The following is a 22,339-nucleotide window of genomic DNA, read 5'->3' as shown; positions in this document are numbered from 1 at the left end:
CAAGTTGAATGGTGCCCTCTGGTATTCATCACAAAGCTGATGCTGGGGCCAAGTTTGAAACAAATGCACCACAAACATCAACAGGGACTGCAACCACTCAGTGTCGGCTTTAACTGCTTGTTGATGTCATTTGTTTTCTTTATCGAGTGAGGACATTTTGGGAAAAGAGAAATAAACCGCCCTAAGCTATGTATGAAATGCAATAAACCAATAATAAATGTGCGTTTGTGCATCGATTCACCCTCGTGTTTGGCTTTAAACTGGTAAGACCTCCAAGGCTCCTATTAAGTGTTGTATAATTTTTTTTAAATCTGCCGTTTAAAAGTGCATTTGTAACGACGATAGTTTTAGCCAGATGGTCTTTTCTAGCAAGTGTTATTGTTGACTATTGTCCATACAAGAAGACTGTTTCTTGAAATACTTATATGATGTATAATTCATAAGATTATCTAATGATCCATTTTTGTGTACTATTCCAAAGTCGACAGTCTGGTAACTGTATGTTCTATCGGGCATTATTGAAGTTTTTCCACATTAGACAGTTTGTTTTGATGTTCTGTAACATGTTCCCAATTTTCAAACAAACAAGCACACACACACACACACTCTCTCTCTCTCACACACACACACACACACACACACACAAGAACTGTGTGTAAAGACGGAGTTAATTAGAGTGTGTTGTCCATTCACATGAGGTAAGGGGCTATCTACGGTGCCTTCAGCTTTAGGCACAGCATTGAGCAATGGGAAGATTTAAAGACCCAAAAACTGAATTTTGAACTTGAAGTGATTTTTGCAAGAACAAAAATCCTACAAAATGATTATGGGGTTACTGTTAATGTTGTTCCAGTGGGGGAAAACATGTAACGGTACTGCTCTGAAAGTTTGATGGATCCCTGGGTCTAGACAGAAATCAAGTAAGAGCAGATGAAAGACACAGGTCAGACACATTTATGTACATATTTACAAAGTCAAAACACTCACACACATCTCTTACATTGTTTTACAAGAGTTTACACTCTCTCACAACACACAAAGATACAGCACTGGGCCAAAATCTCTTAAAACATGACAGATAAAAAGTATCTAGAGGGTAGAAGGCTTAGAGAGAGAGAAAGAGAGAGAGGGAGATAGACAGATTGATTCAAGACAGAGCATGAGGAGACAGATTGGTTTTGATATTCTCCATTCATGAAAGCACATCAATCCAGCAATGTGATCTCATGAGGCAGCTATCCAGGGCTGAAGTCAGCTCCACACATGGCTGATAAGAGCCGATATTCGATGCTGGAGTTCTTTGCCCTCTGGCGGGCACTACCAGACTAACTGAGCTGATATTCGATGCTGGAGTTCTTTGCCCTCTAACGGGCACTACCACACTAGAGCTGCCAGCCAGTTGTTATGAGTATAGTCTGGAACCCCCAGATGAGAATCAACCCAACTAGTAGATTTTTTACTAGAGTGATCTCTGAGCCATGGAAAGTGTTTCAGGTGACGACAAAGAGGGAGACCTGGCATTTGAAAACCAGCTACCCTTAGAACTATGGACGTGCTTGTAGAGGATTCACATAGATCCTACAATGACATCAGGTTTTTACTGAGAGGCTATGGATACTCTTGATAAATTTGTTTAACACCTGAGCGGAAAATACGTCTGGAGAAGATGACCGTGGCTTTTTTGTTTACTAGGTTCAGTATGATTGGTATGATCAGTATGATTGAGTTGATATAATTTCTTTCAATGTAGTACTGCATTTCAATGTAATAATTGTCTACATGTCCTTATAGATGGCGTCCAGGCCACAAAATGAATGTAGAGAGAATGTGTTAGATGGCAGCGCTAGGCTACTTTGCCCCTGTTCTTGAAGGAAAATTCATCCATCTTCCTCCTCATACACATAGGGCTATATGTTCAAAGTCTAAAGAAGTGGCACAGTTGTCAAAATATATCATATTACTTTCAGTAATTTTGTTGCAGTTAGAAATGCAACAGCTACTTTTGTTGCACTGTCTGTGTAACAAGTAGCCCTAGTAAGTGCTGCACTCCCGTCCTGTGTCAAATCAATGGCATATTCACACAACGTCACATACTGTACAGGAAAAACACTATTTAAAAAATCATTGCACAAGTCACTCAAAGAAGTATGCTATATTTGAACAAATGCACCAATGTTTAGTCATTGAAAATGAAGCCCACAGCTACAGGATGAGTTGCATGAAAGGAGAGAAAGTAGCAGGGGATCTATTTTAGTCGAGGTGAGACAACCATTTTTTTCCAGAGTCTGGGGAATGTGTAAAAACTTGTAGGACATGCAAAACAACACCATGACACCTGTACGGTTGTGATTTGCTGTTTTGATTATTGTAGAATCTAAGAATTTGTTTACTTTGGCTACTGACAGAGAAGTGTACCTTGCTTCAGGCCTCTGGGCCACTGCGGTTAAGGATGGACCCAACCAATCAGAGCAGCAGAGTCCCAGTCAAAATAAACTCGGTAACCTCAATACTGATTTGACTACACTGCACATTTTACTTCAGGGTAATGAAAGGTCGTCCCTGATACATTTCAGAACTTCACATATTTATCTGAATGGTTCACCTAACTGAATCCCAAAGAGGGTGCAACAGTCAGGAGGGTGTTGCCCTTTACTGGTCTATATGAATACAGTGGAGCAACACTGATTTTTGACACGGATCTTTCTACTCTCCTCCATTTTGTGCAAATAAATACAGTTAGATTCTCGAGGTGGGTGAGAAGTGGATATGACAGCAGGGCCAGGCGTAACAGGAGATGAGGCTCTTGTCTGGAAGGCAGACGATGATAAAGTCGTCAAAGTGGGACATGGTCTTACGGCCGTTCTCACTCCAAACCTGGTGGAAAGACAGAACAGAAATATTGTTTCAACCTATAATTTATATATGCATGCATTAGACTGTGTTCATACAAGTATGTTCATGGTTCATGTTGAGGCATTACGCAAGTGAGATCAAAAATTCAATTGAAAACTAATGTGCCCTCAAATGGAATACTTACCCTTCCAAAAAATGATGTTATGCCCAAATGCCTTCCTCATCATCCTTTGTTTGGCCATGGGAAAAGAACATAAAAAAATATATTAGTATGACGTAAAAAGAAAGAGTGAATATCAGAGTGAATATCATGACCAATCTTTTAAATGCCCCCTAAAGAGTTTTTTTTTACCTTAAAATAACATTTCCAAAATCATTTTGACAGCACATAAACTCTTAAAAGGGCGAACGGCACTTCTGCCCTACTCTGAGCATTTCTTATCGCTTGTAAAACAGCCATAGGAAGTTTGGTGTTCGGGTAGGAACACTGGCCCCCTCCCGAAATCAAAATGGAAGAGAGCTGCTATGCTACAGGAATTCAGATATCTCTTTCTATAGACTGCTGTCGGTGCATTCCTTCTACAGAATACTGTATCAGAGTTATGTTCATACTTTGTTGCAAAAGACGCATACCGGTATTTAGTTTGTTTATTATTGCGCTTCTCAACTGTAGGGGGACCCCGAGAGCGAATCTTCTTTAGTGCTGCTTTAAGTCTGTTTCAAGTCACCGCAAAAATGTGTGTATGTGTGTGTGTGTGTGTGTGCATGTGCGTGCATGCATGTGTGTGAACATGCATGCACGTGGGTCAATGATGTGACATGCAGATTTCTGTGTCCGAGTCCATTACATTGGTTTAAAATATTGGGGTTACTATATAAGAAGCATTATTTTATTCTATAAAACCTGTATATTTTGAACATATAATTTTTGTGATAAACAGAAAATATGTTTTGTCATCTCAAACCCTCAAAATGTCAGGTGGCGCAACGTCCGAGCAAATTAACACTATGTGAAAAGTATTAAATATATAATTTAAAAGGTAAGGAAATTAAAAAGAAATATGGTCGCCTAATTTTATAATTTTATTTTATTTACTAGTTTATTTATAGTTTACTTAATTGTTTGGAAAATTGAAAAAAAAAAGCATTTGTCTGGAAATTTTCATATCTGAAATTTCCATATCTGAAATGCCACATTCATTCAAAGTTTATTTTGAATTTGAGTAAACAGAATATTGCCTCATCAAGAGGACCCCAAGTGACCTTTACTGATGAGTGAAATGTTTGTAAATCTTGCTCAAATATACTTTCTCTTCATAGTTGGACTTGTACAGTTTACATGGCAGGTGGTACAACCAATGTAAAACTAAGAAAAAGTTACTTTAATATAAAACTCTTTATTGTATTGTAAATTCTATTTTGTATTGTGTATTGAACATTGAGTGGATTAACTTGCTGGCAAAGTTAAGGTTATAGGTGCCTGTATAGAAGATGCCTGTATAATTTGAGATAGTAGCAAAAGTCAGGTAGCGCAACCACATCGCCAGGTGGTGCAACAAGGTAAAATATTAATTTAAACCAAGAAATAGTAGATTAAAGTGAAGAAATGGTTGAAAAATGTGTTGTACCTAATTATTATATTAAACAATATTCTTTTTTATTTGTATAGTATTTATTCACATTTTAAATGTAAAGTTGGATGTTGGAAAATCAAAATACCCGCCCTCTACAATAAAGTAGCTTATTCATCATAACTTACTTTTAATACCAAGGTGCTACAAAATAATAATGTGTTAAGCACTGTAGACAATCTCAGCTATACTTACCAAAAAAATCAAACAAGTGTGGGCTTTTAAAAAAAAATGTACCGGTATGTATTAAAATGTATTAAAACACCTGTAAATGCTGTGCTTTGTTGAAACTTGCAAAAAAATGCATTCTCTTCATTATTATTTTGAAAACATGTTTTTAAAAGCCTTTTGTCAATGACCCGTGTGTGTGTGTGTGTGTTTGCCAACATATTTTGTCAGGTGCTCATTACATTTCCAGTACCAGTTCCAGTCCAGTTCCATACCAGTATGTGTTTAAATAAAAAATAGTGTCTTTTACACCATATGGAAACTACATTATGTGCAACTGCCATGTGTGACATTCTTATCCTATGCAGCTAACACCAACCTGATCAGGGGATGGCTTGTGATTGGTTTGGTTGGCTTGTGTTTTCAAGTGTCCATCTTCATAGCTGTCTGCCATTAATTTCATGCGGTTTTGAGTCTGCCCAAAGCAGATGTCAGTCACAAAGGAAGAGGAAAGAAGGTAAAGCATACACACTTACAGTACTAGTCCATTATTGTCAATAACCACGTTTGCATGGACACTTCTATTCTGATTAGAAACGGAATAACGGCTCAATCGGAATAAAAATTGTCATAAAAACACCTCAATCGGAATGAAAATTCCTGATCCGATCAGAATTTTAATCGGAATGAAAGAGGTGGTGTAATCCGCTCCTATTCCGAATGAACACCCATGTATACGGTCATTTGGATTGACTGGTGTATCTTCTCAAGGAAAAGTAGACAACAATGGCTATTTTGATCAAAGATTCTAAAGCACTTGAGAGCACCTGATCGAAATAGAACGTACCCCATGTAAACAGACGGAACAAATTTTTCAATCGGAATAGTTTAATCGGAATGACAACAAAACTGTCCATGTAAACGGGGCTATTGTTTATGCAGAAGAGTCAGAAACATGTCAGTCCTTTATGACCATTTAAAATGCACAACTGTACCATTCAGAAGGTGAACATTTATAATATCAAAATAAGTTACCACAGACTTACTACAGTTGCAACTCCATATAACCCGAATTTAAGGCAATGACCACAACAACTGGAATGATTGGTATGACCGATGGGGAAGCTCACACCTGCTGCTTGAGCTGCTGTACAAGGCGGTCCTTTTCTCTGCGCAGCTGGGCCACTTCTTCCTGTGTCTTCTTCTTCTTTGAGGAGGACAGCTCCAGTAGAGCAATATTTGCATCTTTCTCACTAATGGCTGCCAACAGTGCCTCCTGTCTATAATGCAAAGGTTCATTCTATATTTTAGAAAACATTTACGAAATGCAGACAAACATACACACGTTTGGCATAACCCTCTGGTAGCAGTTATACAGTTGCATTTAAAGCTAGGAGTTTGAAGTAGACTCAATCAGATATCAACATTTATCTACATTGTATTAGGCTTACTGGCATTCAGCAACCAACATTTTCAGATTAAGTGCATGGAAAAGATTATACACAAAGGGTCTTGCCAGGTTGTTGTTTCAGAAACAATGTAATGAGTATGCAAGTCTGACAGTAATTAACTTTTTATGTTGACTTTGCTACAGAGACAGTCAGTTGGCTTTTGAATATGAATTACTATTCATTATTGATCCAGTACAAACATCATTTAATCTTTACCTTTATTTTGAATGTAATGTGTGTCTTCCACATGTGTTGACTTTAAAGGAGAATTCCGGTGTGATTTTGACCTAAAGTGTTTTGAAACATGATACCGAGTGTGAACGTATGTCTCATAGCCCATCTCGGCTTGTCCCCTGCACTCCGAAATCTGGCGCTAGTTAGCCGATGCTACCAACAAGGCGGTCAATGGTGGTGCCTCGGCATCGGCATAGCCATGCAAATAAATCACTGTTTTACACCATTTACGAGGCTCAATGTATCTCCACACTTCATTGGTAGACTTCCGAGGGCCCTGACATTTAAAACGAGACATTGAGAACTTTGAAAAAGCACTGGTAGTTTACTTACAAGACGATTTATACAGATAGTATCTTCACGAAGTTTAGCGTTTGCAGCCATCTTGAATTTAGTCAAGATAAGTCGAGCGACGAGTAAGAATGAACAGGTATGATAAGGGATCAGATTCCAAAAATAATTCTGTGGAAATTTACAGTTTCTTCCAGTAGCAGCAACTGGAATCCATGCATTTCCGCTGACTGCTCAATATTACTGCTATCTAAAAGTTACAAATCAATGTGAGAAAGCCACCGTGAGTAAAGTCCCTAATGCTCTTGGGGGGAAAAAATGGTAAAAAGAAAACCCTGTAATGTGTCTCAGTAGTTTTTCATTTAACATCAATAGCCCTTTATAAATTACTACCCTTTCATGGTAAAACGGCATTCTGCTATCTGAAGTTGAAAGTAGAAAGCCAGAAAGCCCTGAAATGGTTATACAAACCGCCGACAGATGGTTCTAGGCTGAATATTTCTTTGCTCTTTGTTGAGGACAACTACCGTATTTTCCAGACTATAAGTCACACTTTTTTTCATAGTTTGGCTGGTCCTGCGACTTATAGTCAGGTGCGACTTATATATGAAAAAATTATATAATTGAACATGTTTTTAAATGTTAATTTATATTAACTGACATGAACCCTACATGAAACATTATCGTCTACAGCCTTGAGAGAGCGCTCTCAAATGCACAAGTCGTGAAACACACGTGCATACTTAAATCCTCAAATTACTGCCGGGATTCTATTTATAGCTGGGCCTCAGATTTGGACAAATAAAAGCCAGTATAATTTTGTTTCAATTTAACTCATAAAATAGCTCTTCTTAATAATTTATATTGTTGGTTGGTTTAATATTGTTGCCAACGAAGTCATTGTCCTACACCATGAGTCTCCAACACATTGCTCTCAAGCTACCAGTAGCACGCAGCCCCAGGTTAACCTACATTTAAACACAATTGTTGCTGCCAGGCATCAGCCTACGAATTTTATAAAAAAGTAAATCATGCATAATTTAAAAAATAACTAAATTTAGTCCTAATATTAGACCTCTTTGGCTATACGGAATAAGGTTTCCCTTGCAGCACAGCACACGTTCCATGAATGAATGCCTTATCTCGCAATAAGCGGATGGACATCCCGACACTCTTTCATACATGAAAATTAATAGTGACCCAATGCCATTGATAGCCTACCGGTATGCTGCTCCAAACGAAAAGTATAGGCCTATGTCTCACAGTAAAACGCAAGAAATGAAGGCCTATAGCTGACTCGAATAGGCTACAAGCCATGGTCCAAATAAAGGTGCTGTGCTTTGCCCAGCCATAAATTCACGATTCACGATAGTCTGTCCCCTAAACATTCCTCACCCGTTATCTGGACATGCATGAAAACATTTGAAAACAAAACTCAATGCCATGTAATATTTGATCGCTGTTTTGCTACTAATTATCTTTCACGTGAATACGCACAGAAAGTGAAAGTAGGCCTACTATGAGCTCCGTGTCTGTAGCTGTCTGTTCACGTCCGCAATCGATTATAACGTCCGCTTTCAGGCCGCTCCATTATTAGATTAACGTCAGACAGCGCTGTAAAATGTGTGGGAATTTCTCGCATTATGATTTTTATTAGTATGCTCAATACTTAGTAATAATTTATGCGCAATCCTGCGCTGAAATTTAGGCCCTGGTTTTAAATGCGCATCTTTTTTTCTCTCGCTCTCTCGGCGAGCATTTGTTCTGCTTCCAGCTTGTGCCAATACGCTATATCGTCCAAAATGCTTGATTGCATTGCATTCTCCACATTTTTAGCTAAAATTTCATGTACCACATCAGCCTTTTTGTTCAGTGAATCTTTTGTAAATTGCTTTACAATAGCATCGGGCACTTGTCAGCAGCCTTCGGCTTACCTCTTGCCACTATTCACTCCTTCATCTTCAAGATTCCCTGTAGAATTCTCAATATTTTTGGCCTCAGTGTGTTCAGTTACATAGTCTGTCTGTTCTTAGTCTTGGATTTTGTGAAATAAATTTCTAAATATCACCTGCTTGCTGCAGCTTCGGTCTGCACGTCCTTTTAAAACCGCATATTTTTCTCTCTCGAGCATTTAATCTGCTGCCGGCTTGTCTCTCCACATCGTCCAAAATGCTTAGCTAAATTTTTAGCTAAATTTTCATGTACCATATAAGCATTTTTGTTCAGTGAATCTTTTGTAAAATACTTTACAATTACCGTCGGGCCTATATGCCTATTGCCTGGCTTGCCTCAGCTTCGGTCACGTCCTTTTAAAACCGTCTTTTTCTCTATCGTGAGCATTTAATCTGCTGCCAGCTTGTGACTCCACATCGCCCAAAATGCTTGATTGCATTGCATTCTCCACATTTTAGAGACATTTTGGTGTACCACATGGTATTTTCTTTCAGTGAATCTTTTGCTTTGCAATGACCTTCCTGCCCTCCTCTTGGCTGCCTTCACTCCTTCGTCTTCATTAACATTAATCTTTTTGGCCTCAATAATCCAGTTACATAGTCTCTGTTTTTGGTTTTGGATTTTGTGAAATACATTTCTAAATAAATGCGACTTATAGTCCGGTGCGACTTATATATGTTTTTTTCCTGTTCATGACGCATTTTTTGACTAATGCGACTTATACTCAGGAGCGACTTATAGTCCGGAAAATACGGTATGTTTTTTTCCTTTATTTTAAGAGAGTATTCTGAGCAGGCTTACTTCATCTCCAGCACTTCCTCCAGGTGCCTCCTGCGCTCAGCCCTCAGCGTCGTCAGGTGAGCCTCCTTCTCTGCCAGAGACTGCTGGGTAGACGACATCTTAGCTTTCATGGACTCCAGCTCCAGTTTCACCTTCTCCATGGCTGCAAGCAGTTCCTCCATCTTCCAAAAAGAAAAGGCAACAATCTTAATTTAAATGAATGTTAAATGTTGAATGTTAAAATATGATTACAGATCCACCATTACATTGTTGTTCTAAATGATAGTTTCACATAGACACATTGTGACATCCTTTTATATGTTGTTTTTTTTATTTTTGTTGACGTCTTATCTGTTCTTCCTGCCTTGACACACGTCTGGAACTGTATATGTCTGACCTGTTTCTCCTGGTGTGCCCGAGCAGCCTCCTCCTGGGCCAGCACCATCTCCCTCTCAGCCGTGATCTGGACACTCTCTCTCAGCGCCTCCTCCAGCTCCTCGATGCGCTCAGCCTTCTGCCGCAGAGAGTCCTGACAAGAGAGGAGAAGATGACCTTTACTAGAGACAAGTGCTCATACAGGACCACAGAGTTAGAGGTGATTATTCCATGACGCCTGTCAAACACGTTGTTCTCTCCCTGGTCTCCTGACCCTTGATTGGTGAGCCTACTGTAGGTGCGTTACCTGCTGGGGACCGTCGCTGCTGTTTCTGCCCTTCTCCGCAGGATGCTTCTGGGTGCTGGCCTTCTTGCTCTGCTCCCTTATTTGCCTACAGTGACGCACAGAGGGTGAGTTCATCAAGGACACACTAGAAGAGGTGAATGATGAAGGTCCTTCAACAAACATTGGAACTCAATCTGGGCTTCACTGCTCTGAATGTAAAATAAGATCGATTGCATCATCATCCCATTTCATGATAACTGTTAACATTAGTGCAATGACAGATGTTGGTCTCTGTTAATGTTGTAATCAGATGGAATTAAACAGATCTGAAAGGACATTTGTTTTTTCAGCCTCAAAGGACCTTCAGGGGTAAGATGTCATGAGTGCTCACTGAATGACAAACTGAAGGAAAGCCACCTGTCTTTACCATTTAAAAGCTGCGCACAGTAAGACAGTAAAGCCATGTAAATGATCACATGGAGTTCTTTATTGTTAGCAAGTCCAGTCTGTCTGTGTAGCTAAAAATGGCTAGACCTATGGCTAAAAATCCATGTCCATTTTTAACCATAAGGGATTAAGGTTTTGATAAAGTACTGCAAATACTAGGTCAAGGAGAACTACAACTAAGGGGATATTGGGATGTCCACTAACCTCGATGTCACACTAGACAGAATTTGCCAAGGAAAGAAGATGACAAAAAAAAAAGAATCAGAAACAAGAGAGAGGTAACTCAGCAGTGAATCTAAAAGGGAAAAAAGTCAATCTGCACAAGTTAAATAAATAAATCTTTACTTAAACAAAAAGATGCTGACATCCTGTCATAATTGTAGTTGTAATAGTAGTGATCATGAATAACACTTGGCGGAGTAGTAGTGGTGTAAGAATACTAATACTGTAGTTTTCAGAACTGTGATGCTGCAATAGTCTGCAATACACTTGGCAGTCAAATGGCCTTGATACAGCATCACAACCCATTATAAACTCATACACATAGCCACAGGACGTTTATTTATAAGGAAATGTTGCCTCCGATTTCTATTGTGTTAAAAAGCATTGGGTGATTTAGTGCATTTCAGATTCTGCTTCTAAACTTGGTCAGCTCTGTTTTAGTCTCTATTTTAATAATTTCACTGGGGGGAAAACACAAAATACAAAGAGATTCATAAGTGTGGTATCCCTCATAGTATAGCCCTGTAAGCAGAGGTGGGCCGTAGTAGCACTCCATAACACATCAGCAAAAGAAAAGATTGCTCTAAAAAAAGTTGTCTACTCCCACTCAGTCACAAGTTAAATAGTTTTGGACTGAAGTGATCACTTTTGAATCCAAGAAGGAGAAAAAAGTTTACCGAACTTACCTCTCCAGCTCATTGATTATTCTGTCTTTGTCATTCTTCTCATTTTCCATCTGGCGCAGGATCTCCAACAAACGGTCAACCTCCGCTTGGGCCTTCCCAGAATCCTCTCTGTGTCTAGCCACATCTGTCTCCAGAGCGGCGATCTTCTCAGATAGCTCTGAGTTCGCTTGTGCATCAGCAGCTGCATGTTTGGCCTGTGCGGGTCATCCACACACAAGGTATGGTGTTACAGGAACACATGACACAGTAGAATCAAATACTTAGCAGTGTTAGAAGAAAAAAGTTACTCTTAAAATGCATATGAAATAGGAACTCTAATATCTGTTATCAGACAAAAGCATTAACAGGAAACCCTTTGGAGTGAGAAGCTGGCCCTACACTACGAGTAACCCCAAATCAAGGCAATTCAAAACTGTGGCATGCGAGTCTGTGTGTGCTGGTCATCTCTCTCCACCACTCTGACCCTCTTCAGCTGATTCTCCAGCTTGCTGCACTCCTCTCTACGCTGCTCCAGGGCAATCTCAAGGCTCTTCAGCTTGGAGTCCTTCTTCAGACCGGACGAGGCCAATGAGGACGCGTGCTCTTTCAGATCCAGCAAGGACGTCTAGGAACAATGATTCAATGGCAGGTAGTATTATGCAAAGTCATCAGCTGATCAGTAGTCTTGGCGAGTCATGGAAGCTGTGGTTGTTTCTCTCACCTCTCGCTCTGACAGGTCTCCCTGTAGGAGAGACACTTTCTCCTTGAGCTCCTTCAGCTCCTTCTTGCTGGTGTCCAGCTCCTCTGACTTCTCCCGCTCCTCGCGGTCCCTCTGTTCCTTCAGACGCTCAATGATGCGGTCCTATACGCCGCACACACACACAACCATTTGAGAAAGGAATCAACCAAAATGTCAAATGAGGTGTCAGGGTTCCAACCCTTTTAAAACGCTATAAAATTATAGACATATCAAATGTGTACCGTCATATGTGTGCCACATAATTGATCATATACTGATCACACCAGACGCACACAAACAATTCACGAAACTTACATGTTTTGATACCCATAATCATTAGGTTATGTAATAATTTGTTATTGGATAGTAATATTCAATTCATGAAGTTCATTCATATGTTCAACCCCTCATGCAGTCCTCATAAAAACTAAATGTAGTCTGGAGTGACCTTCTCAGCCAGTGAGTCCTCCAGGGTGCTGAGGACAGTGTCTGTGTTGGAGGTGTCCGTCTGGAGGGACTTCAGCCTCTCCCTCAGGCTGCTGATCTGCTTCTCCTTGTCTTTCAGCTGCTCCTGGAGGTTCTCAATCTGGGGATGGAACATCAGCCACATAGATCTCATTTATGAGACATATCGTTCACGCACTAACATTGTTTTAACATCTCTGAGTTACACCTGAAGCCAGCCCTTAAAGGTGCAGTCTCCAATTTTAACGGTTGGCAAAAGTTAGTACCGGTAAGTATATTTAATCCAATCCCATTAAAACAGCCCTAGCTCACACCAAAAACAAGGTAACATTAACTGACAAGCTGACAAGATCAAGATAGTTTACTTATCAAATATGCATTTATCTATAATAATCTGTAACAGTGACAGGATGAGAGGCCTACATATTATATAAATATTACATATTATGAGACATAATAAAAAGGAGCTGGTATGCTAAAAAAGTAAAATGACTGCCATTACCATGACAAGGCGTTTTTGTGATGGATCCATTTCTAAAAACGTGCAGGGGCCCAAACTGTGCAACTGCAGCAAGTTTCATGCTTCTATGAAAACGTGAGCACTTTTTCACACCACCTGCTATTACTATGAAAATCAGCTCTTTTAGACACATGTGTGAACATCAATACAACCTGGCCTCCAAATGAACCCCATGGGCCATTAGTTGACCTACGTAACATGAAAAACTAGACACCATTAGGGTTCTAAAATGCCAAACAGGTGCATGGGAACATATTTCTCCTGCTCGCTCGACCAAATGTCACTTGTAATGTAGTTGACTTGATGATTGATGACTTGCCTGTGCTTGTCTGAGATCTTACCTTCTTCTGCAACACATTAACCTTGCGTTCTTTAACATCTAGCATGTCTTTGAGGTCATGGATCTCCCCGTTGAGGGTACTCTTCTCCTCTGACATCTCCTGGATCTGCTTGCTCTTCTTGTTCAGCGTGCTCTCCTTCTCCTCAAGACGCAGTCTCAGAGCATCCACCTACAAATACGGCCAGTCAAATTAGGCCCTCTTGCTCTCTTGAAAAAAGTGGCTGAACACAGTACATGAACGAAGAAAATACAGGGATACCACTACTTCAATGGATTATAGCTGCTAGATATCACCCAACAGGCAACTCTTTTCCACATCGTCACAGAACACAGACTGTGGTGTGTGTACAGAATGTGCTCTTATTCTGCCCCCAAGTGGTGTTACAAAACCCTGCACCAAAACTTTATATTTTCATTATTACCCATGACATTATATATTCAGTTGTGCACAACAAAGCAATGATTGGTTACAGTTCCTCTACATTCTCTACTCATTATAGTCCTACTTTTATAATAAACAGAAGTAGTAGGACCCTCATCACGTGTCTAATGAGAGTGTCTCTAATCATGTGGCACTATTCACATAAGCTGTAGCCTGTATTTACAGTTATATGACTAGTTGTAGTCTATATTCTATGCTTGTAAAAATAGCAATTATCTACTTAAAATAACTAACAAGTTTCCAGTACATAAAAAACTTTGGGAAAGTGTTTTCCTTTTAGACTATGATATTGGCAAAGCTGTTAGTATTTTTGTGACCTGATTTAAAGTGTGACCTAAGCTGTTATGAATGTGTGCTTGAATCTCAGCATGCCAAATCATGCTCATTATAACATACTCATTTCAGTGCCGTACCTCTGTTTGCAGGATGGCTGCTCGCTGTTCTTTAGCTGTTAGCGACTCTTTCAGCACCTCAATGTGTTGCTTGCTGTCCGAAAACTGGTTGGTCAATGTTTCTAGTTTGGTTTGCAATCCCAGGAGTTGAGTGTCTTTTCTGGAGAGGTCCTGCTTCACTTGATCCATCTGGCAAAAAGCAGAGTTACCCCACAAATGACCATACAATTACCGAAATCTATCCAAAACACCCAACAGGACACTGACCTTCATTACTGGGAGGGAGGACATTCCTGAGCAGCAATTACCTTGCTCTTCATGAACTTGGTGTGGTTGCGATAGACCTCCATCTGCTTGACCTCCTCCTGGCGCTCCTCACAGGTCAGCGCGCTGCTGGAGCGCAGCATCATCACCTGGTCCTCCAGCTCCCGCAGGCCGCGCTCCAGAGAGCAGATCTGAGAGTCCTGGGGACGGACGGACGGACACAGCCATGTCACTCACTGCAGGAGCTCTTCACCAAGACTGTGTGTGCTTCTTAACCCATTTGGAAATACATCAAATCAGACTGTAGGACAGCATCTGTTCTAGTGCTACACAACAAGTGTCCAAACCGAGCTAGCTTCACAGCACCTTTTTAAACCGTTTATACCTGTAGCACTAGGAATGGAACACCTCTCCTGAGGACAGTACAGTATATCTGAAGTCTCAGAGTCTCTTAAAACTCTTTAGATTGGAATTTCTGAATGATGATGCTAAATATTTAGAAAGTTGTAAACAATGTTCATATTTTTGAAAATGTTTTGCTCATATTATGTTATTTATTATCTTTCAATTACTTTCTTGGTTGAGTCACAGTAGCTTATGTGGTATGTAATTGTAAGTGTCACCTTCATTTCAATAACTGTTTGCAGGGCCTTGGTCTTTGTTGAGTCTGGGGTTCCCTCATAGCGACGGAGCAGCTCCTATAGACAGTAATATGTTTCATACAGTTCAGCTCACAAATATGCCCTAGTCTATATGCAAATTATTCACTGTATTCACATTGATCAATTGAAAATTGATATTAATGCAAAGTGGATGCAGAGATCAGAAATGTAAAAACAAGTAACAGTAAGACACACACTATGCTGCCAAGTACTCATGCTAGAACATGCCATATCTGCCCACTACAGGCCAACACCCATCCTCCATTAAGTCTCTGTTGGCATTACTTGCCATCTTTGGTTTCTTGTGAACTTCTGGTTGTTAAAAAGCTACTCTGTAATGCTGTTCGGTGAGCACCTGGAGCCTTTAGAGACAGATGTTTACTTCAAATACAACTAGTAGAGTTACCAGAGAAGTATCTGGGCTTACAGACTTAGGTCTCATTAGGCTTTTGTGTGTGTTGTCCACGTCTAACTAATGAATATTAAGATACAGAACAAAGTCCAAACCAAGTCAGCAACTGAAAATGCTACTACAAACATAATGCAGCCTTCTGAACAATCCACTGCCGAATAAGACACGAAACAGCATCACTCAGCATCACGCTAAAGGCGAATGCACATCTGAGTTCAAAGCATACACTGCGATGCCAACTGTTTGTTGAGTCCTGTTGGCTCACTGTGTTGCCTGTGTGGGCGGAAAAAGTTGCACTACACATACTGTACAGTACAGCAACGGCTGCCCACTGTCAACTAGCACGTAGGCTACGTTCTACTGCTGTGCCATATGTGGATATGGGCTACAAAACGTAGCTTTTCTTGCTCACTGTTCTTGCTCACCTAAGACAGTGCGTGATATATATCTACTTCTAATCAAGTATATGTTTTCTAACAAGTTGCAAATGACACTGGCATTGCCAGTCTTTTGATTGTGTGGAGGAAAGAGGCTGAGGGAAAAAAAAGGTGAAACTGTGTTATTAGATCCAGTAATTCAGAGGCAAAACACTAACTAACAGGATAGTATCTCCTTAGGGGAATATTTGATGATTACACTGTGCTACTTAGCAAGAAGTAGGCAAGCTAAACAGCCAATTAGAGGAACCCTGACGGGTTCTGATGCCGATTCAACATGCTAAATCAACATGCTGAATCGGCCATAAACTAGATACCAGAGGTCAGTTAGTGTTGGCTGAGCCGCACACACTGCACCAATTGGAGCAACAGATGCTCCTCGACTGGTCAGTGGTCCCTATAAGAGCATGTGTGTGTTGGCTGGGATGTGGTTGCAGTCCAGGTGAGGTCAGTGTGCCCACCTCCCTGAGTGCGGCCATCTCCTTGTCCCTCTGCTCCAGCAGGTTCTCCAGGTGGTGCATGTGCATCTCGGCCTCGGCCAGTCTCTGGGTACGCTCGTGGTCCTCCTCGCAGGCCTTGGTCGAGGGCCCCTTGGTGTGCAGCATCTCCAGCAGCTTCTTGATAGAGTCATCGCGGGCCAGCAGCGTCTGTTTCTGGGTCTCGATGCGCAGCTCCATCTCCTCCAAGGTGCGGCGCAGCAGGAAGAGCTCCCGGGCCTGCCGCTCATGCTCCTCTGTGGGCTCAGAGGCCAGGGGCTCGCTGGGTGGCTGGAGGAGCTGGTTCAAGTCACGCTGAATGCGCAGCTCCGCTTGCAGGGCTTGTATAGTTGTTTGAAGATGCTATGATAGGTGGTGAAAATACAAACATAGCAAGAATCACAATCACAAAATTCAAAAACAGCCTTTTAAAACTTTGAATGTTAGATAGTACATGAATGCATGATAGTACATGATTTTTTTTGTCTTCATCTTAAATTGTTAGCTTCGTCGTAAGTGACACAGTTGAGTTGAGTTTGGGAAAAGCATTTGACTGATACTGTGGATTCTTTTAAATGCCAGGCCATTTTGGAGTAGAAGCATTCTCTCCCACTAAAACTGGTTGATCAATGGACTTTCCAGCAAGACAATCATGATCCTAGTCAGCAAAACCTTGACTTAATGGCAATAGACTTGGAATGTTTGGCTACATCAGTCCTCAGATTTAAATCCCACTTAAAATCTAAAGTAGGTGGTACTTTACTTGGTAACTTTTGAAGAAGATGAAAAGATTACAATAGGAGAACATATTGGAGACATAAATTGGATATATACTGGATAACTCAGTATGAAATCCACATTTCATGCTTTCACTGAACTATTCTCACAACACCAGAATACCTTGGAGGTTAAGGGCTGGAGTTTTATGACATACAATAGACCTTTTTTTGTTGTTGTTGTATTTATTTCAATGTTATGGCAAAAGTGTGAATATGCTATGTCCTTAAAGGGAGTATGTGCAGAATTCTGTAGGATTTTAGTTGTCTCTTGCGCTCTTTCATCGACTTAAATTACACTGAGATACAAAGTGGTATTACAATAGAGTACGGTCCGAAAATTGTCCAAAGCTGTTTAGCTAAAGGTGGATATCCAGGCAACAAAGAATTCAAAATGTTTACAACAAAATAGTACACGTGGCCCCTTTAATTCATAATAATTTATTGTAAAAAACTGTGTGTGTAGGCCATAACCAGGGAGGAATACCTTATGATACAGCTATTCCATTAAGATACAGATGACAAAGTCATCCACAAAAACCGACCTAGCCTACATACAATGTACAAATGTACAATGTACCAGGCTACCATTTTAGGTATACCATGAATAATGTTAACATTAGCAAACAATGTCTTACATATGAAAGGTTCATTCTGAATGTCATGTATAATGAACATATGGAGCTGACATTCAACGCTTCTGAGCTTACTGGAGTATACAAACAACCGAAGCTACACAATCCTCTTCATGCTCACCGCCTACAGTCTTCTGGAAGAATGTGCTCAAATGCATGTAAAATCCTCATTATTCTGGTTTCTAAAATTGGCAGTTATGCTAATGTACTAACATGTGTCACCAATTACAACTGATGCTGCAAGTTTACACTACCTTTTCTTGTCATTACTTTACTGACAGCATGATTCCCAAACACATTTAGCAAAAATATATGTCACGGAAATAGCTGGCATCTGCCAAATCACTATGAAGGTCCTATTTTTATGATGGCATGACAGCCATTTTGCAGACATGCAGAGTTTGAAACTAATCACTGAAATGAGGGGAATCAATGTATTAAAGTGGAGAAAGTGGATTAGCCTACAGCAGCGCGGGTGCTCCAGGAGTCCTGCTGAGGCTCCCTGAGTGGGTAATTAACCAGACAGCTGTGTAAAGGGACTGGAGGAAATGTGAAAACAGTCATCTTCCATTAGAGGGGAATGATTGGCTGGAAATACACAACTGCACGAGTGCCTTCAGTTTTGTCATCAGGACCCATAGTTGGTTTAAGATGTAGTCTCGTCGCCAAACTATACAGGACACCATATTATTTACTGAAAAGCAAACCAAAAGCATTCATTTTGTTGTCTGACCTAAGGCCAAACATATAATCCTACCCAAAATTAGTGAAATTAGACAGACACTGGCACCATTATGAGTGCATTCTCTGTTATTTGGTAGTGATTGCTTTATTGGCTGTTGTGTTTAAATACACTGCAATTTCTGTTTGTTTTCCCCTCCTTTTGCCACCAGAAAATACTAAAACAAAACTGGCCTAATTCTAACCTGTTAGTTTGTTTTCATTGACTGCAACTGATAATGTTCTTGGTGTCTTTCTCCATACATGTTATGCCCCTGAAACATCTGGTTTCCTGTAGCTTGTGTTTATGAAACATTTCATTTCTAAAGAAGACTAATCAATTCCAATAAACAATGACAACCGCTAAACTTTGATACTGACTGTGTCTGTAAGACACACAACTCAGCTTTGTCACTGTACAGTCAACTGTACGTGCACAGTAAATTGTAAGAGTAAACATTTATTTAGACAATGCGGGAAATTATGATTTTCTATTAAAACAGGCAAATGTATATTCAGTAGCAAGACTCATCCTCATCAGCTTCACAGAAAAGATCATTTACCCACATTTAATTAACCAGTAGTAAGATGGTGTTGACCAGACACATTTTATTAAACAATTCCACTGTCTATTGGATAATTCCACCATAAAAACTATGTATGAAAGAGCTTATGGTGTAAGCTATAAAAGAAACTAGACAAATTCAGATTGTAGTCAAATCTAAGTGTCTGTACCGACACACTCTTTTGTGTATCATGTGGGAAAGAGAGAGTAGATCCAGGCATGTAAGCTTCCACCATCCCAGGATCCCAGTGCTTACTGTACTGCACACTTTCCCATGAGGCCATTTTAAAATCACACCCTTTACACAGTACCTTTAAAGAATCCAGAGCTATTTCATAACTCTATTATGTACGTCATCTTTAACATCAAATGTGGGTTAATATGACCGGGGATTTGTAGCCATTACTCTCCTCTCCATCTCTAAACGTGCTTGTGTCTGACATTAAAGGATGAGAAAAAGCAAATTTCATAACATCCTAAGCCAACTTTAAAACACTGGTTCAGGATGCGCACTCACATGACACTGTTAATATGCCTACCTGAGTTTCATCTTGAAGAGCACGGTACTGCTCCTTCCACACAGAGATCTTGGCCACCTCGTCCTTGCGCAGGGCGCGCTCTTTTTTCAGCTCGGGGCTCCAGAAGGTCTTGATGGAGTTCATGGAGGAGCTGAGCTTGCTCTCCTTGATGTCCACCTCCCGCCGCAGGAGCTCGTTCTCCCGCAGCACCTCCTTCAGCTGCACCTGCAGCTCCATGATGGTGTTGTCCCGCGCCTGCCGCAGGGAGTGGGGCACCGTGGACGCCGCATGGAGCTCCGCGAAACCCACCGAGTCGCAGGGGGTCACCGCCATGCCAGGAAGTGCCACCGCCATCTCTGGCGTGCTGCCCATGACAGCTCCGCGGACTCCATAGGGCACCCGTCCACTGGAGCGCGCCAGGGTGACCGTGCTCTTGGGCAGATCAGAGGTGGTGGCTATAGCTACCTCGTTGTCACTCATGTACATGGGTCCAGAGGTGGCATAAGCTGCGTTGAGGGACTGTATGTTTTCCATGGAGAGAGTCTTTCCCCCACCTCCTGGGCCCCCGCCACTGCCACCCATACTATTGGTGCGCCGGTGACCCATGCGAGGGGAACGTGGCAGGCGGGGGGAGCGTCCTGAGCTCTGGCTATTCTTTCCTGCACCATGGTTGGCCTTGGAGTCATTTTTGTTGACTGAGCGAGCACTACCATACATGTTGGCTATCTGTGATAGTTTTTGAGGGAAATATTACAAATACTATATGATTTGACTGTGAAAATGAGGAAGGTGGTTCTTCACCTTAAACAACTTGGACGGACACTTATTCTCAAACACTGGTTTGAACATTAAACTGAATGTTTTATTGATGAAGTAAAGGTACAGTTCCTCCAGATCTCCTTGCATGGTATCTGTGATCTGAAACCAGAAAGGGCCAGTGTAAGCATAGGCTCAAAAGCTGATGGATCCTCTGAATGACAGTGCATTACAACAGCACAACACATAATAGGGTTGATGTGTCATGTCATATCTGTGTCTGAAAAAATCCAAACAATATCAAAGCTTACCAATTACATTTAGGTGCTCAGGGTCAATAAATCAGACAAAGCTATTATGGACATTTTCTAACCATAGGCTATACAAGGATGTAAAATAAGCTTATCGAGCACTTAAACTGAAAAGGAGAAACTCCAATTCAGTCAGAGCTTTTGACTCTGATCTTCACCCAAGGTTACCATACTTAAAATTTAACCATCAAGGTCTACTGCAAAGATTATTTGGACTCATTTGTCACAGATATAATAATCGGCCAAATTGTGAATGTAGTTGTCATTTATATTTAGATTTGGTTTTATTTGCAGGTTTCCTCTGAGGAATGGGTTGTACCCCTCAGTCTTCATCTTATGCATAAGCTCTCTAAAATAATGCTCATCACCTAATAGCCTATCCAATTCATGTTGTAATTGTCATCTGCATTCTCAAATAGCCTAACAATGCTCCGACAAAAATAACTAAAAGCCTAAGAACGTGTGATGCTGACAATACCAACGAGAACCGTCAAAGCAATGATACAGATGTCTCCCTTTTCACCGTCCTCCTCCACCATTGCGCCCCACACCACACAACCATTACACTACTCTTAAAATGGGCTAGAAAATGTACGATAACTTAACAGCCTCCTCTGCCTTTTTTAACAAACAAGCTGTGGACTATTTGCAATAAATACATGACTGTGTAAGCTAGCCTAGGTTCTGCACAAGATTAAATGTAAACGACCATTCAAGATAAGACTGAGCACCATTCGAGTCTATCAGGCTCATGTAAAGGCTATATGATGAAAATCGTTAATAAATCAAACTACCTTCTATGTACCATCAGGTCGAGGGATTGCGTTATAGCCGGAGTCAACGATATTGCGATGAATTTAAAGCCAGGCATTCTTCGATTCCATCATAAAAAACCTTTTCATTTTTTATTTCTGTAGGCTCTGCCAGCATCTTCCCAGAGCCAGATGATTTCAGTGACGTAAACCTTACGCTGTGCGCTTATGACGTGCAAAATGTCAAGCTTGTCTACTGTCGCCATTCCGAGACCATGTGGACAGCAAATAAATGGTTCCCACACAAAAAGTAACCTGTGCTAATTGGAAATTGGGCTATTTTCTTCACACATTAAAATGTTGACAGGAGGTTAAAATAAGTCATAGCCTAGGCTACAACACCATGAGCTTAAAAGGAAAACCTCTTTACAGTGCAAGAGCGGTCAAGCGGGCAATTTCCATTAAGATGTGCAGAATCCTGCATGATGTAAATTAAGCTATACTATTTGTGTACTGACTATACTAACAGGCCTACCAAGAGATTTTTTATTCTCAGCACCTGGATATCATGCGCCTCTGCGTCTCTTTCGCATCTTGTAGAGCTCGTATGTGAACAGTAGATGGCGCCTCTGTGATAATTGTAACATCCTTTGTCTCTCCTGATGACCACATCTCACAACAGCAAAAAAAGGAAAATGTAGGCCTATTTAATAGCTGACGAGCAGGCCCAGGTTACAAAGTATCGCAGTCTAGTCTTCTTAAGACATTCCTGTCATTGAATAGCCCACCGCCAGGCAAAAG

General features: G+C 40.8%; 1 protein-coding gene across 1 annotated transcript; it reads right to left on the bottom strand.

Annotated features, from left to right (window-relative positions):
* Nucleotides 1–951: 951 nt before the first annotated feature.
* erc1a (ELKS/RAB6-interacting/CAST family member 1a) lies at nt 952–20,436 on the bottom strand. Its single transcript, XM_076300552.1, has 18 exons — nt 19,741–20,436; nt 16,491–16,868; nt 15,142–15,216; nt 14,563–14,718; nt 14,276–14,443; nt 13,422–13,589; nt 12,544–12,681; nt 12,078–12,218; nt 11,841–11,981; nt 11,378–11,571; nt 10,674–10,685; nt 10,044–10,128; nt 9,759–9,890; nt 9,383–9,543; nt 5,785–5,932; nt 5,032–5,127; nt 3,038–3,081; nt 952–2,874 (listed from the first exon to the last, which is right to left on the bottom strand). Exons 1-17 carry the CDS (start codon nt 20,434–20,436, stop codon nt 3,055–3,057), a joined length of 2,916 nt encoding a protein of 971 aa, XP_076156667.1. The 3' UTR covers nt 952–2,874; nt 3,038–3,054.
* Nucleotides 20,437–22,339: the final 1,903 nt, after the last annotated feature.

This window comes from Alosa pseudoharengus, unplaced genomic scaffold (genome assembly GCF_046254945.1).
Source record: "Alosa pseudoharengus isolate Yale_2024_CS ecotype anadromous, Long Island Sound unplaced genomic scaffold, YU_APseudo_1.1 YU_APseudo_1.1_scf_10, whole genome shotgun sequence".
In the NCBI taxonomy this organism is placed as follows: domain Eukaryota; kingdom Metazoa; phylum Chordata; class Actinopteri; order Clupeiformes; family Clupeidae; genus Alosa; species Alosa pseudoharengus.
This window is presented reverse-complemented; position numbering and strand designations above follow the sequence as displayed.